Source organism: Mus pahari, chromosome 10 (assembly GCF_900095145.1).
Source record: "Mus pahari chromosome 10, PAHARI_EIJ_v1.1, whole genome shotgun sequence".
Classification (NCBI taxonomy): Eukaryota; Metazoa; Chordata; class Mammalia; order Rodentia; family Muridae; genus Mus; species Mus pahari.
Window position 1 is genome coordinate 42,960,306 of NC_034599.1, and position 16,993 is coordinate 42,977,298.

Here is a 16,993-nt window from a genome sequence, read left to right on the forward strand (position 1 = left end):
CTGTGAGCTGGAGGCCATCCAGGATCCAGGTCTACATAGAGAAGCCTTGTCTCAAAGATGAGAGAGAGAGAGAGAGAGAGAGAGAGAGAGAGAGAGAGAGAGAGAGAGAGAGAGNAGAGAGAGAGAGAGAGAGAGAGAGAGAGAGAGAGAGAGAGAGAGAGAAATTCAGCATCTGTCAGCTATATCAGATGTAGTTTTACAGCTGACGAGTCATTGGCATTGTTCTAAGGCCTCTTCACATTATTAAAAAACAAAATAAAACAAAACAAAAAACAATTTGAGGATGGAATTGGGTGAGAAGTCATTTAGAGCCTCATTGGCATTTGCCCTAAGATTCAAAGGTATCTCTCTCATCTTCCCTGCTACTTTTTGTTGTGATTGGTTCTGCTCAGCTCTTAGCTTTGGGAGGTCCCCTCACTCCCACCCCTTAGTGTTTTTTGTTTTTTGTTTTTTTGTTTTTTTTTTTTTTTGTCATGTCAGGTTTTCCATGGGGTTTCTTCATTTGTAAGAGTATATGCCACGGCGTAGGAGAGCAAACCAGATGAAATGGTTCGAACTTTCTTCCTAGTCAACCTCATGTTTCAGGGATAGTGGCAGCCCCTGTCTCTGCGCCTCGGTGCTTGGGGACAGCGTTAGCCTCTTCCTCTTAATCAGGTCATGCATCCTTCCTGAAATTTTCTTGGGAAAGTGGTCTATGTTTCTCCCTTTAATTAACCTGGATATTGCATTGTTCCTGCCTCATGGAATCCTGACTTGGGTGCTCGGTGGAGAGCGCCATGAAAAGTACTCAGCATTCAGTTTCTGTCATACACACCTCTAGATACAAAATGCAGGCCAGGAGATGCTCAACCTGTAAGTCACACTATACATACAGCTGCCATAAATTTTAAAAACAAAATAAAAAATAAAATAAAAACAGCCTTAGAGTAAGAATGAATAGCTATAGGGCCAGATTGCGAAACACATTTAAAAGTCCTCTCCTAAGAATGAAGTAGGTCATTTCTAAATGAGTTTTTTCTTTTTTTTTTTTTTAAAGCATGTATTCAATTAAGTATTTTGTATTTCTTAGAAAAGAAAATAGCAAGGTTTCTCTTATTGATGTCAAAGCACTCAAGAGCCAATACACTTGGGAGGAAGTGACTCCTAGCCTCAGGCCCTTGTATTATTGGGGCTTTCACAGCTTGATGTCTTGGACTTTTTTCCATATTAATGTGAATTAGATTCAGTACAGAAGGCATATACAGCCTTTTCCTTCCGTGGTATTTGAGCATGCCAGTAGGGGAACTAGCACCAAGCATGCATGTGTCTTATGTGTAGGGGGGGGGGACACATGTGCTTGACACCAAGTTTATAGTGTAGCTGTCTAAATAGTAACAGCTTTCTCCACATATAGCTCTCAGTTCCCCAATGATTCCAGCCCTGAGCTGCCGCTGTCAGCAGGGTGCAAAGGCTATAAGCTGATCTACGTCTAGGTGTACGTTTAGCAAAGACTGAGCACCCGTAGTACGTGTAGAAAAGGACTTTTTAAACCCCATCCTGTGTGGATGAGAGATACCATGCCACTGGAGTGTTCCTGCCAAAGGCAACAGGTGTGACAGGGCAGCATCACGGAAGTGGTCTTTGCTCAGTGCCGTCAAAGAATTGATAGAATGTAGATACAAAGATAGGCATGAAGACCCACTAGTGTTTCTAGCATCTCTCTTCATGGTGTGTGTATTTATGCTGCCTAGAGTGAGCCCCCCCTTTCCCTAGAAAACACGCATCCGTCATCCTAGAGTGTTTCTGAGTTGCCTTCTCCCTGGGATTGCCATCCACACTCCATTTAGACTGTCTTCCCTCAGACACTGAACACTTACAGAGCGTATTGCGATCCCAGTAGCCCGAGGACAGGAGTGTTATTAGGGCACTAGTTAATATTAATGAGCCTCTTCTTACCTAGTCTACCACCTTTTCATGTCCATCTCTTTTCATACTGTCCTGTCTACATTTTCATTTTGCCAGTAATTGTCAACCCGCTGCCTGTTGCCTCATAGCCAACCATTTTTGACCCATGCTGGTTTAGCAAGGAGCAGATGAAAGTAAGAATACCACAAATATTAAAAGTCATGAGACTCCACCTTTTTTTCTTTTTAAACAGTGAGGGGTGAAAAGTGAGATGAGCTATCTTTATTCTGCTATTCTATCATAATTTTCCTAAGTGTACGTTCTTTATTTAAAAATTAACCCTGGAGAGTTCCAACCAGTGTCTGTACTCAGCATCTGTCAGCGAAGCACATAAATGAGAGTATCAGGAATTCTGATTGCTTAGGATTTCAGAAGTGAAACCTGGTGTTCTCCCAATGGTAGGAACATGGGAATGAAGGGCCCAGTTGTCCAGGATCTCAAGAGATGAGTCTAAGTCTTGCAGAGCCCCTCCCTCTTCTGCCCTGGCCACCACCCACCCTCTGTCACCCCTACTTAAGTCCCCAGTCTGCTCTTCCTCCCCTGACTTGTGTCCTGACCCTCAGTTCCCAACAGCAACAGCGTTCAGAGACAATGCCATAGGGATTGTTGTCCATGTTATAGGAAGCCACTATAGATTCCGATTATTGTACAGAACATCTGGTTTGCAAATGAGACGCTCTCTGGGGCTTGGGCTGCCCAGAGTGAACAATTTTGAAGAAGCTTTTAACAAAACTTGAAATTGCTTAACAACAACCAGGAAACCAGCTCCCCTTCCCGCTGTTCTGGGGCTCACAATCTCATCACTGTACAGAAAAGGTGACATTTAAATGATAATCTAGGGCTGGTGAGGTGGCTCCATGGCTAAAGAGCTTGTTCCTCAAGTGTGAAAGCCTGGGTTAGGATTTCCAGCACTCACAGAAGAGCCAGGTGTGGAGCTCTGTGCTCATAGTCCCTGCATTTTGGGAACAGAAACCCAGAGTCCGGGAGCCCACAGCCTTCAGGTTCAATGAGAGACTCTGTTTAAAAAAAATAATGTGAAGAAACAGTTGAGGGCATCCTAATATCAACTGCTTGTCTTCACGTGCACCCACGCAGGGGAGTACATGCGCGCGCACACACACACACACACACACACACACACACACACACACACACTATGGCTTTCTTAGGGCATCGAGTTAAGGCCTTTTTAGCTCAGCTCTGTTCTTGGCCACTTTCTCCATCATTAAGGAATGATAGGTTAATTAGGCAGAACATAGGTAGCAAGGAAATTAATTGGAAAACCAGTAGAAAATACATTTCAAACTTGAATTTTCCAGCACTTATTTTTCTCTTTCAACAGATTTCAAATAAATGGAGGGGGTGGGGGGGAGAAGAAAACACCCATATTTAATATATATTGGCAAGCACAGCACAGCTATGAAGTAACATTGTCAGGGGAATTCTTTGCCTGCCCTGGTGCTGAGATTTAAAACCTCTCCATTGCAGAGACTGAAGAGGAATTCAATTAAGAAAGCCCGTTGGTTCTGTATTGACTTTAGTTAAGAAAATAAAGTAGGGAAGGTGTATTAAAATGTGGGCTAGGCTGCTCGCCTCACTTCCAGCTAAGCTTATGGCTGGCAAGACAGGGTTGTCTGAATTCCCCACAGCTCTAGGGCAGGCTGTTTTCTCCAGGTTGTACCCACAGCGTTTTCTAGTGTCCACCCTGGTCTCACATAGCCACGCCCTGCCCTACAGTGACTCTGGATCCTAACACAAGAACCACACAGGTCAATTGGTAAGAAACGTATCTAAGGTTGGGAATTTAATTTTGTTCTTGGATTTCCGTTTATGGCCCCCGTTGTGTTCGAGACCACGGACTAATTTATGGATTAGTTTTAAGCCCCCAGTCTGTCACACTCAGTGAACAATTCTAAGTTGGAGAGAATCCATCTGAAAGGATTAGAATGAACCACTGTGGGGCTTACACATGACTGTTTCAACTAAATATTGCCCAGCTGCCACTCAGGCAGGCTGAGGGTCCCCCCCCCCCCACTTGGCTACTTGGTTAAATGGCTACTGTCTCTTAATCTCACACATTGTCAAAGCCTTCTCATTCCGTAAATATCTTATACCTCAGCATGAAATATCTGCAGTGGTTTTGTTTGTTTGAAGCAGGGTCACATTAACTGCTTGCAGGACTCTGAGCCTAAGAAGAGAAGTCAGTGTTGAGGGAAAGACAGGCAAGTCAGTGCAAGGCTTGTCTCAGACATCTTCTCAGATTGTAGGCTCATAGATGGCTAAGAAATGCCTAGGAAGATGAGGTACCCTAACAGCCTTCGTGAGGAGGGCATTGGCTCAGTCTCACTTGTTTCATGTATCTTTTAAACTGGTATTGTATATTATTACAAAGTAATATACAATACATTTGCCCTCACCGTAATTAAAACTAGAGAGAGAGAACGGCTTAACTTGGCCGTTTTGTGTATTATCACCCAGTGCTTCCCAATCAACTTTTTGTGACCTATTTTTCTCATAGGCCTAGCTCAAAGATTTTTTTTTTTTTTTGAGACAACAAAATTAGCTTTTAAAAGCTTCTCTGAGGGCAACCAGACACTATTTTTCAAGCCAATTATTGCATTTATAACTTCATTTGGAAATGTTTGCATTTGCCCATACAATTAAAATGTCGTGAAATTCTCCATTGACCACCCCAGCAGCTGATTCTTGAGGTTTGGGCTTGTGTTTTTCTCTACTTGCTGATGAAGACACCTTAATAAAATGTGCTCCACAGCTTTAGATTCACCCCAGAGCCAAGTTGTCTGTGGTGTCTGCGTGGTGTCCTAATGCAATTACAAAGGAGAATTAGATCCTGTCCTAGTGTCCCTGTGGGGAGCACACTTGTGAAGTGTTTTCCCTTCTCTCTTCACTTGAAATAGCCTCTGCTCAGGTCGCACACCAGATGCTCTCTGAGAAAGAGAGTCAATAGCTCCCCGGACACACTCCTAATCCTGATTTCAACCCCGTAGCCCACCTGTGTTCCTGCTGCAGCGCCTCCCCGCTCCCAGTGCTGCTCATGGGTTTACCATTTCCAGATGCAATAGTCATGCTGTTTGACTTGAGTATGTGTTTGCTTAACTGTTTTAGAGTGTTTTCCTGCAATGCTCCTTTTTCTCTTCTGTTGGGTGCAATTGATGGATTTCATGTCCCTGGAGTTGGGGCGCAAAATGCACTATGGCCGTGGCTGCATTTATTGTCCGGTGCCCATGTTAAGAGCTGACGTCTGGCTTCACCTGGTTTAATTTTGTCATGCAGCTGACATAATGCCCTAATGCAGGAAGACAGGAAATTGGGATCATTGGTCAATGCTCAGATGTGACTTTGGAAACGTTTAACTCCTTTCTTTCATTTTACACTAATGATTTACCTGGTTCAAAAGAAAAAAAAAAATACAAAACAACAAAACCCAAATGCATATTAGAAATGCTACCATGAAAATAATGAGCCAAAGCATTGATTGCTTTTCATTTTCTGTTTGGAAAGGAGCCAGTGCCTGCCCATAAAATGTATTACATGCGTATACATGTTTATACAAATGTGCTTTTGATCCTGCCCTCAAATTTAAAGTTTCTCACACCCGTGTTGGACTCAGATGTCTCAACTATGGAGATGTGTCTGTCTGTCCCTTTAAGGATCTAGTGTAGGGTTTGTTTCAACTGCAGTTTTCTGTGGTGTTTCCACCGTGATGTTAGGCACACAAGACTTGACTTGTAAGTACCGTCCTCTTCTGCAGTGTGCTTTATGATTTTTTTCCCTCCTTCCTCCACTCTCAAGAAATTTAGTGCTTGGTTATACCAAGCTGCATTGGCCTCGCAGACCTCTGGTTAATCTGGCTCCTTAGGAGGGCTCTGAGTTCTTTATGGTAACTGGGTCCCTCTTGATCCAGAAAGCATGCCAACTGAGGGGGAACACCGGTGTGAATTCATGTGTCATATTTATACATCAGAAGCTCCAGGCTCATTGGACCCCCTTCCTAAAAAGATTCTGTTTGTGTGCCAGTGCGTTTAAACATTGCCTGTGTCAAGCTCCAGAGAGTCCATGGAAACAATTGCCAGCCAGAGAACTGCATCATAAAAATGGCAAGGATTCCTTATGATTTTTAAACCTCACCATTCCCCTTCACCAGCAGCAGCTTCTGACTAGAGAGGGCCTGGTAGGAGAAACACTTGAAACACTTGAAAACTGCAGAACTGGAGAAGAAAGTAGGTCCTGGTGCGAAGACATTAGGATAAAGTTTGTCAGAAGCACCGAGTCTGAAACAGATGTCACCGCATATATTGTTAATTATACACCCCACTTCTGTAGCTAAAAGTAAGGGGAAACCCGTGCCTCAAGTGCATTGGGGTGCAGGGGGGAGATTTTCCTGTGAAGAAAAGCCACTGCCACAAGCTGATAGGAACAAACTTGAACAACCTCAAAAATGAAGAAGGAGATAGGCCACAGCGGGCGAGAACAGCATTAAAGATGATGGTGGTTCTGTCTCCTGACCCAGCCATGACAGCAGAGTCCTGACAAGCAGACCTGGGCTGTGGTGCTGAACACAGGGATGACTGAATACTTGAGACTTTGAAATTCACAGGTAGTGCTTGGCAGTTGTGTGAGCATGTGTGTTATTGTGACAGGCCTTGGAGATTATAACATCTGGTAAAATGGAAGAATCAGTGTGTGTGTGTGTGTGTGTGTGTGTGTGTGTGTGTGTGTATCTTGAACATGTTCACTCCCACGGCCTCTCCATGAACTGAACTTGCCAGCTATCTTCTGATGAAATAACACAGTGGACTGAGAACCTGAATCTGGGTGTGGCACATTCACCTGCGAGCATCTGAGCTTCAGCTAGAAAAGTATCCTGTATCCTGCTAAGTGTGGGGCTGATCCCTGTGATGTTCACTTGCTGATCAAGAAGGCACGGTGCCCCCCCAGGGGGAGGGGTGGCTAACACAAAGGCAATGTTTGAATGTCTGAATCCATTGTTTAACTAGCCTTCCGACTGAGCTTTTCTGTCGCAGTCCTGAGCTTTGATGCCTTGAGAACCATGTAGCAGTCGCTGAGTTTGCACTGGTGTTTCTCGTCACTTTGCATGTGTCCCTGACTATTGACTCGCAAACACGTGTGTCCTGGCAAGACCCCCAGAACCAAAGAACTTACTGTTTTCCTCCCCGGCTCGGCTCGCAGCTTTGGGCTCAAGGCATGTCTTAAAACAGTGCAACTCACTTCAAATGCTTTTGGCTTTTCATTTATTATTGCTTGTCACGCGGTGTTCTTCGAAAGCTTGCTCATATATTATCTGTTCCATTTTTTTTCCATTCTCCCTTTTTTTGCATGCCGTTCCTCCTGTTTCTTCCCTTCCTCCAATCCTCTGTTCCTGTCTGTAGACACCACGGCGACGACAGAACCAGCAGTTCACGGTTGGTACCACATTACTGTTTATCTACTTTCTCAGCGCTGCTGAGAGGCAAGCAAGCCTGGGGAAAAGAAATGCAGTCTTCAAGGGAACTCCTGCTCCAAATAGACTGATCTCATGAATGCACTGTAATTTTTTAATGCTTGACATTATGCTGAGTCTTGTCATTTCTGTTGTGAGTTCGGTGGCCAGTGGTTGCAGTCTAAGATGATGAGGCCTCCCCTCTGGTGGCAAATGGGGCTAGGTGCCCATCCCATGTTCCTCTTCTGTATAAAACTCCACCACACCCTGGAATAAGTGAGCCTTCAAAAATGTTTTAATTAAAAAATGTAAAGAGTATTTGTCTACAGAGCTAGGACCGGTAGGCCAGAGTGCTCCACTCACCAGCTTTTACCTCAGAGAATTTTGGAAGGGAGTTCTCTGTCCCTCCGTGCTTCAGACAGAGCGTCCAGAGGAAGATGTCTTGTCTGACCCCTGACATGAACAGAAAAAGCTTGCTTGTCTTCTCCACAGAACTCCTGACTTTCCTTATTTCCTGCTGGGAACTTACCCACCCCACCTCCCCAGTCCCTCTGCTTCAGCTTCTATCAGATGAGAAACAGCTCCCCAAGAATGTTCCCCATGAACATTTGAACAACATCAAATACGGTTTTAAGGAAGTCTTGGATGTGTGGCCCTTTGCAAGCCAAATAGTAAAAAGAGTATTAAGTTTCCTTTTAGCCAAAAGGTGATTAAAAAAACGAAGTGCATACACTTCAGACAGGGACATCAGGATACTCTGCCTCCTTTCCCCTGTCACTGAAATGGGGACAAGTCTGTTAACTGTTGTTTTTGTTTTTTATTCAGTCAGAAAATGAGAGTCCTGTTTCATCGGTGTACTGTTTTACTCCTCAACTCAAATCTAACCTTGGCAAGACAATACTTAGAGAAGATATCTTAATTTAAAAGGGGACTGAGTCATAATAACTGAATCCAAGGGAATCATTTGGTAAAGGGTCTGTTTCAATCGCTTTATATGCTGTGCAGAGTGAAAAGTCTGTCACTTCAGTGACAGGAAGTGATCAGCCAGCCTTGTAGTCAACTTAGTTGCTAGAATAACATCTGTCCCACATTGACTACCGTAGACAACTATGTCTGAGAACTTAGGAGTTAGGAAGAATTTAGAAGTTAGGAATCTGAGTAAAACCTGTGGGCAGTGCTTGGTCAAGATCAGCAGGGAGCCCCTTCTCCCTTTCCTCTGCTCCCTTCCCCACCTCCCCTCTTGCCTCTCTTGCAAAGTAACACAAGCTTAAGTAGGAAACCTAACCTACCCCCTCTTCACTGTCCTTTCCTGCCATTGGAACAAAGGGAAATAAATGTCCATGCAGTAAGTTAGAGGGGCCAGATACACTGGACAGCCATAAGAAATCAATTAGGGATAAAATGTGCATTTCTAAAGTAGTGTCCCTAGAGCTAACTGCATCTCAGGCAGCAACTCCATTATACTTAGTTGTTGGTGTGGTGGCCCATACCTTTATCCTAGCACCCAAGAGGCAGAGTTAGATGGATCTCTGTGAATTCAAGGCCAGTGTGGTCTACAGAGGAACCCTGTCTCGGGGTGGGGGTGGGGCGGGGCGGGGTACTTTAGTTTGTTTTACCTATAGTTGAGTACCTCCTGACTGTTATCAATTATCCTCAGATCTTTAAGTTGGCTTCAGTGTAGTTCAAGAGATTTTGTTATATTCTTTCTAAAGTACTCGTAAGTTTGGGGCTTTCTATAATTAACTCTAGGGTCAAGTGCAATCTAAGATTCCCAAATTCTCTGGGCTCTTTAAAGAAATAGTAACCATTTATCCCCTAAAGCCCCAAAGTTCTATGTTTCAGTTCCTCGAGAAAAATCAAGCATGTGCCCTTGTGGGCTCATCCTTAAGCACACGGACAGGGCGCACAAACTAAAAACCTTGTCCACTGGTCTAGAATATTGAGGCATCAACTAAAAGCCGATTCTGATGTGAGGCTACTCATTTTAATTCCGTCTGTCTCTTAAGGAGAGAGGGTCTCTGGACACGTGGACTGGGATTCTTCTGTAACGTACTCCCCGGGGGACATAGGGTTGACTGTGTCGTGAGAAGCAGCCGGTGTCTTCCTATCTGGAAACAGCATCAAGCTGGGTGTGAAGGGTGAGACCAACTGGTGTGAGATGTTTGTGGGAGAAAGTAGCAAGGCCAGCCTCCCTGTGCCATGTATCCCTCGTGCCTTCAGTTGGACTCCTTAGCAGCAGAGACGTAGGGAATCCCAGCTGACCCCTGTATAATGTATTTATAAATGCATTCCTCAACTTGTCTGTGATCCTCATAGCTTCTTCTCAAAGGGTCTCCCACTGTTTTAACCAGCTGACTCTCAAGCCCACAGCCAAAAGTTCTAACGAGAACCAAAATAATGCCTGGAATTTAACTTGATGAAAAGGGAAGACATTTCTCGAGTCAGTTGTAAAGGGTAACAATGTGGTGAGAGCTACAGACCAAGGCAACAGAGCAACAAGGCCATTGTTCGATAGCGTTGATTTTAGCCTAATGCTAGAGGCTCAGCTTCTTCAGTACTGCAACCACATGACAGATTTACTTGATGGCTTCGAAATGGTCCTAAACAGTGACTTGTCCCAGAGGGGGTGGGGGGAATAGGACAAGTTAAGTGGCTTGATAACTCAGCAACTTAAATGACAAGACATCCTAAATCAGCCAGCTGTGACCATCTTAGTGGTCTCAAAAGTGTTATACTGGATTTTCCAGATGGCTGGCTTCTTTGATTTAAAAAAAAAAAAAAAAAAAAAAAAAGACATACATTTTCAAGATTTCCCTTTGAAGACTCATTAAACTATTTTATTCAAGCTTGTGTTGCTAGAGTATGTATGAAGTTTCTTCTAGTTGTTTATGTATGTTGACTGTTTGTTCTTACCAATAACTGATTGGAATAAGCATGTACTGGAAGGTTGGAAGTGCATGGGCATGATCCGAAACCAAATGGATTTTCTCCAAAAGAAAACCAAGCAACAAGTCACCACCATATGTTTTTAAGGGTCTCACTGAGAGTAAAGATAAATGTAAGAACGAGATGTTCACGCCAGGCTGACACGGGGATCTCTTTGAATAAGGATCTTGAGCATTGTGGTTTTGTGGCTCATTCTTAAGGGCCGGCACAGGGGGGAAAACACCCCTGTGTTGTGTGCATGTTGAACGATGCAAAAAGAAAAAAAAAAAAAAGAAAGAAAGAAAAACCACTGCCAAATCCTGATAGCTCATGGCCAGAATCTGCAGGCAGACATGCATGGGTGGTTAACGCACGGGCGGGGTCGTCGTCATTCTGGTTATTCAGTGTATGGGTGTGTGTGATGGTTACTGTCTTTCTGTTTCACTGTGGACGCTTCTCTATAAATGTCTTATGCCTTGTTCTTTTCTGTTCTGTATGTCCCCTCTCCCTTTCCCTCCCCTCCCCCCACCCCCTCGAGGGGTGGGGTAACAGCATGCCCACGGTCTGGAATAGCGCTTGTGCCTCTGTTACACTGCAGACAGCTGGCTTCTGGGTTGGGGGTCTCTCCTCTCTCTGTCTGTCTGTCTGTCTATCTATCTATCTACCTACCTACCTACCTACCTACCTCTCCCTCCCCATTCCCCTTCTCAGTCTCTTATTTCTGCCTGCCTTTTCTACCTGTCGAGACAGTGGAGGCTGACAATCTCATGGGCTTCCTTATCGCAGATGATTTTTTAAAATAGATTTTAATTTATTCCAAAATGGAGAACCTCTCTGAAGCATTTTTCATTTTCTATTTTGGTTTCAAAGTGTTTGGCCAGTGCTAGGTAACAAGCCCACACCCCACCCCACCCCAGACCACTGCCCATCCTTAGGTAACGGCCCCATGAGTCTCCCTTTCCCTGATTTATGACTAGCACAGACCATGATAGAATGCTAGAAGCGCTTACCTTACCTTACCTTGGTATTCAGTTGCGGGAAGTTCTTAAGCCCATTTGAAAGAAGACCAGCCAGCAGTGCACACGGTTACAACCGCTATGTCCACCGTCTGTGTCTGTGCCTCTGTGTACATCTCTCTGTATGAGTACATAACAGTGGCATTCAAAGGCTGTCATTCAGTCAAGGGACTCTGCAGACCTTGTATGCTCTACCCAAGAACAAAGCTAAAGAGGTTTACGAATGGCTGCAGGACCTGAAGATTGCGTTGCAGCCTTGATATGCAGTTTGGAAACGGTTTAACGGCGTGAACCAAATTTCTGCTAATGGGAAGAAGGGAAAAACTCTCCACAAAAGCTGACAAAGCAGGAAGAACAGGATGACTGAGCTTTTAGATTAAAACTACCGGGGGCGTCTGAACTCTTAAGGCTGGTGGTGGAAGTATCAGTTTCCACGACATGGCCAAGTGATCAGATGCGTGCTGCGTAGGTAAGAGAGAGACCGTCGCCTACTTTGTTTTTCTAATGGGAGTGGCACTAGGCCACTGGGCCAAGGTTTTGCTTACTAGGGATTTTATTTCATTGTTATTTTTTTGTAATTTTCTGTGAAATATTTACATGATGCCCTGATGAATCGAACCTAGGACCCTTTTTAGGTATACTTGATTTTTGCATTTATGGAAATGGCTAGGATTTCTGACTGATTCTGATTCTTTGGGGTCTTTTTCTTCTGGTTTAAAATTGCCATGTCAAGAACAAGAAATCACAGCTTCAGAAGCACACAGTGCTGCACCACAGCACCTGTAACACAGAAAAGAGCAGACACGAGTCTCTGCAGAAGAGCCCGCCACTGTGCATAAATTAAATTATCATATCTGCACCTTAGGACTAACTTAATTGCTCAAAAAAAGATCCCATATGCAACAAAAGTAAACTTTCATTTGTTTAATAGAGTTTAAAGAAATGCATTGCATGCATTTTAATTAGAAGTGACTAGAAAGAGCATGAATAGATGATAGGAAATTTTGAATAGAAGACCAAGAAGTAATTTCCCACTTACTATTCAGTCACAATGTTTCCTTTTGAGAAATATTCTCTGCTTCATAAAATGCATCTTTGTCTTTTTCTTTGAGAAAATGAGAGGAGTCTAATTTTTAACATGAAAGAAAAATACCTAAGCCAAAGCAATTCTAGGGGTGAGTTTTGTTTTTCTTTACTGTACCTCGAGTGGTATGGAAAACTCCCCTAATTATATTTATTCAAAAATTATCCAGCTATGACTGTGCAGTAGATTTCGTTTAAAAACACACACACATACAATCGAACGGCAAAAACAAATGTAATGCCACTGGCCTAAATGGCTCCTCAGCCTGGAACACAATCTAAGCAGGAGATTCCAGATGATTTGGTCTATTTTAAAGTTTATGCCATTAAAAATGACAGTTTTAGCTCTAATGAGGTGTATATCAACTGTCTGTCGCTTCTTAATGGAAAATTTTGCATATCAATGATACTTCATAAACATATTTGTCTTTATTTTTTAAAATTAGCTTTCTAGTGCCCTCCCCAAGGAAACAAGCCTTCAGCTGTAGGGCTGCCTACTCGAAGTGTCCTTGTTTAATGTGCTTCAGTGGGCACCAAGCACGTATGTTGAACACTTTGATATTCATCGGGCCACGTAGAAGTGAGGGAGTAGCCTTCTGAGAACTGCAGATTTATAATTAACTACAGAGAACTACTTTATGTTACCCATTTATAACAGTTATTCAAATAATTGTATTCATCAGTCTTTATTCAATGGATAAAGCCAATTAGAAATGGAAACACTTTCAGCCAATCAGATTTCAGAACAAAAGGCTAGCATTTCTCCTCAGCTGCCTGTATAATTTATCACATTGCCACGTTCCCTTTAGTCACCTGGTTCCATAGCTTGGGAACACCTGTGAACTCTGAAGGCTTTGGTTTTGGTTTGACTTCTGCTCCGGAGCGTTTGGCATCCAGGGTTCATGTGGGAAACTGTCCTCTCCGAGGAGTGATGGTGGAGCCACCTCCTCTCAGGCTCAGCCAGCTCTCCTTGTTCATGTGCCAATCACCTCAGAAGTCTCAAGCTTTAATTACCACTCATATAAACTTGTTTAGTTCAATATATATATAAAACCCGTCAGCCATAACATATTTCCAGAGCATTTGTTTTGGTTGCCTTAAAGCTCTGGTAAGTAATTCCCCAAGAATGACTCTCAAAACATTCTTTCAGCAAATACTTACTGAGAATATACTTTGTGCCAAACTCCAGGGAGGGGGAAGATACAAAAATAAGCAAAATCCATGTCTCTCCAAACAAAGATCTTGCAGCTGAATTAGATCCACGCCACCTTCAAAATGACAGATAAAGACTATAGGACAGTTATTGTGGGACTTTGAATTCCTGGGGCAGTAAGTTGGATTGAAGAAGAACAGCAACTAGTAAGCAAAGGGCCCCGTGACCACCTTAACATTTCGTGTTGTTTAATAAGCTTTCCTTAAAAGATCAGCCGAGAAAGAAGCATGAGGACATGGAAGCCATCTCTAGCTGAACCTCCCTCCGCTTAGCTAAGCTCCTCTTCGCCTCTTTTAATTCAAATCAGAGCTGGTGGAGAACCATCCCAGCCGACCAATACTGGGGTTGACTGGAATATAGGCACCTCAACCCCCACTTGATTATCTCCTGACCTAACTGCTTTTTCAGCTTTGAGGGTTTTATTTTTCCAGAATGCCATTGATTTATAAAATTCTTTTTGAAAAAATGGGTTGTAAATCACCTTTTTCTGATGAAGGCATAACCTGTGATCTGCATTTAGCAGGTGATGGACCATTTTGAAATCATGTGATCTAAGATTGTGCTGAATTGCTAGTGTACTGTGTTTGTCAGTATTGGCAAAGGATTTCAATTTTCAGGGAAATGCAAGATAAAACTGACATACATCAGTATGTAGCATCTAAATACATTCATATTCAAGAGATCTGTATCAGAGTGTCCACGGCTAACACTCCGGCTTTGCTTTCTCCCTTCTGCATGCTGTTTTGAGTGAGTGATTTTTAAACATTCACCCTCATGTTTCATGTGCTTTCAACAGTGGAGGCTGAGGACTCCTTCTGCCTTGATTGTATATCAGTAACCAAATTACATAATTAAAGAAATGAACGTATGGATTAATATATTCTAGCTCTCCAAAAAAAAAAAAAGTGAGAGATAGCAAGAGATTTGGCTCATGTGTTATTTTTAAAAAGAAAACAAAAACAAAATCCCTCCTCAGTTCTTAAGTGTTAATTGTTTATGTCCCTCGAGGAATGAAAAGAAAAACGATTTGTTTTTACTTGTAAGGCCTTACTCAGTTGCCCAATTCCGCAGAAGAACTGGACAGTGAGGATCTCTCAGGTAAGGGCTAGTCACTAGGTAAGGCACTGCAGTGTCCAACCTGTGGGTGAATCTGTCCACTGTGACCGAATGACCACTTGATTTGCTGAGCAATCAGTGTGGATTCTGAGACTAAGAAAAGAATGAATTCGTGTAGCTAACGCTCCTTCTCCGTTCACTCACCCACCTTTCTCTCCTCTGGTAACAGTGTGTCTTATTTCGGACCAAGGCCTGTGCCATAAATACGGTAGAGAGCAGAGCGCCGAGGCCACTCTGCTCCATGACATCCTAGATGTCTAATGGCTCAGGACAAATTTGGTTGTATCATAAAGCAGTTGATGTTGGATTATGTGACACGATCTTAAAGTCATATTGACTGTCAGCTTCTGTGGAATGCACGAGAAGGCCATGCTATAGCACTTGGAAGTAGGTGGTGGAAGCAGATGGGGTGGGCAGTTGTTTTGTCAGACACCGGGCTGTAAACTCTTTATCCACCTCAGACCTTTTCCACAGCATAGTGAGCTCTTGCAAAAGTAGGTTTCATGCCTGATTCCAGGATTTAGGTGTTACTAATCCAGAATAAGAAGCGTATCCTAAAAAGGTTGGAGGAAGGAGATTTAAAGTGGTCAGGGCTAAACAATTATATGAGCTCCCATGATGGCATGAGACTTCAGTGCCAACTACCTACAGCTTCTGAAGCTCTCTGATTGGTCACTTAGTGAATCAGTAAGCAAGCCCCTTGACATTGCATTAGAGAAACCAAAGCACATATACGGCTGCTTCCTGGAGCCCACAGGAAAGCAGGATTCCATATTAATCCTTCCCAATAATGTTCGCTATAGTTGGTTTGAATGGCTGGTACTTTAGGTGTCATCTTGAACACAGCTAGTACTCCCCCAATATGTCAGAGCACATGGGATTCCTTTCCAGTTGTGTGCTTCTCTCAGACCTCAGGGGCACCCTCACTTTTTTTCTGTCCCATGTGTGAGGGTGGGCTGAGCTGTTGGAAACTCCCAGAGTAGTAGCTTCCAGGAGGCTATCGGCTGGGTCTGTTCCCTGCTCTGCACCTGTCCTGCAATAAGCAGCCAGCTAATACTTTCTGAACAAATGGACAAATTCTAAATACTCGTGAATTTCAGTAAATAAATTGTTTAGAAAGGAAACTACCCATTAGCCATGTCATTTCCTTGTCTATTACTTGTGATAGATATGTTTAAAGAAGTTGTAAAAGCATAAAATAATAAAAATAAAAACCCACACTTAACTTTATTTTCCTTTAAAACAAGAGTAGGTATTCCTACCTGGCAATAGTACAATGCCAGAAGTAAACTGCAGGGCAGTGGTGGCTCACGCCTTTAATCCCAGCACTTGGGAGGCAGAGACAGGCAGATTTCTGAGTTCAAGGCTAGCCTGTTCTACAAAGTGAGTTCTAGGACAGCCAGGGCTATACAGAGAAACCCTGTCTCGAAAAAAAAAAAAACAACAAACAAACAAAAAGAAGTAGACAACTGCTTGCCTCCCCGGGTGACAGTGGGCATTGTTCTGGCACACACACACCTTAAACAGAGCAGCCCTCAGGTGCAGTGACTCTGCACAACTGGATCTTTCAAGAATCCTGAGGAAGTTCTCCTGGGTTGACCCTGATCTCTCTTGGCACATTTTCCAGGCAAGGATCCCTCAGACAGGCAAACAGAACTTCATCCTCTTTAGGAAAACACGAAATCAGCCCGGTCTCTCTTCTCCCAGCACCATCAATTAGGGGCACTGCAGGCCTTAGCCTGCCCCTGGTTGGATGGGCCCCCACTGCTGCTCTATCAATCACCCAAGTCAGGAGCAATAAACCAACAACCATTTGTGTTCATAATAATTTGGTTAAATTAATAATTACACCACCACCACCCCCATCCTCTCCCATACTGAGGCCCCCCTGTTGCCGGGAGTCATAAGTCATGTAGAACGGTGATGAACTGGCAGGCTGGGGCAGGGCTGCCTTTGCATCTGGTTTGATGAACTAATCAAAAACTGATTAGCACCTTTGTTCAAAGGGGATGCTGATTAATCAATTACTATTGATTGTGAGCTTGGCTTCTCTAGGCAGCGAAGAGACATCTAAAGGGAGAAAAAACAACCAATAAAAATTGAGCAGCTGTCATAGTGTTTAAATTTATTAAAACAAAATACATTATTTTTTATGAAGCTGTCTTGAAATGGGTCACTGAAGGGGAGCATATTGATTGAGAAAGGATGAACTTCTCAAATTTCTGTAGCCTGCAG

General features: G+C 43.4%; 1 protein-coding gene across 6 annotated transcripts in view; it reads left to right on the forward strand.

The window, feature by feature from the left end:
• The window catches only part of Cadm1 (cell adhesion molecule 1), a 325,322-nt gene that overhangs the window by 294,009 nt on the left and 14,320 nt on the right, over positions 1-16,993 (forward strand). For 2 of the 6 annotated variants that reach the window (XM_021207957.2, XM_021207960.2), the window contains 2 exons: positions 7,356-7,388; positions 14,687-14,740. The exons of 2 other annotated variants lie outside the window; for them this stretch is intronic. In XM_021207957.2, coding sequence (XP_021063616.1) covers positions 7,356-7,388; positions 14,687-14,740 — 87 coding nt within the window. The remainder of the gene's footprint in view (positions 1-7,355; positions 7,389-14,686; positions 14,741-16,993) is intronic. 2 more of the 6 variants (XM_021207961.1, XM_021207958.2) reach the window with 1 other exon arrangement.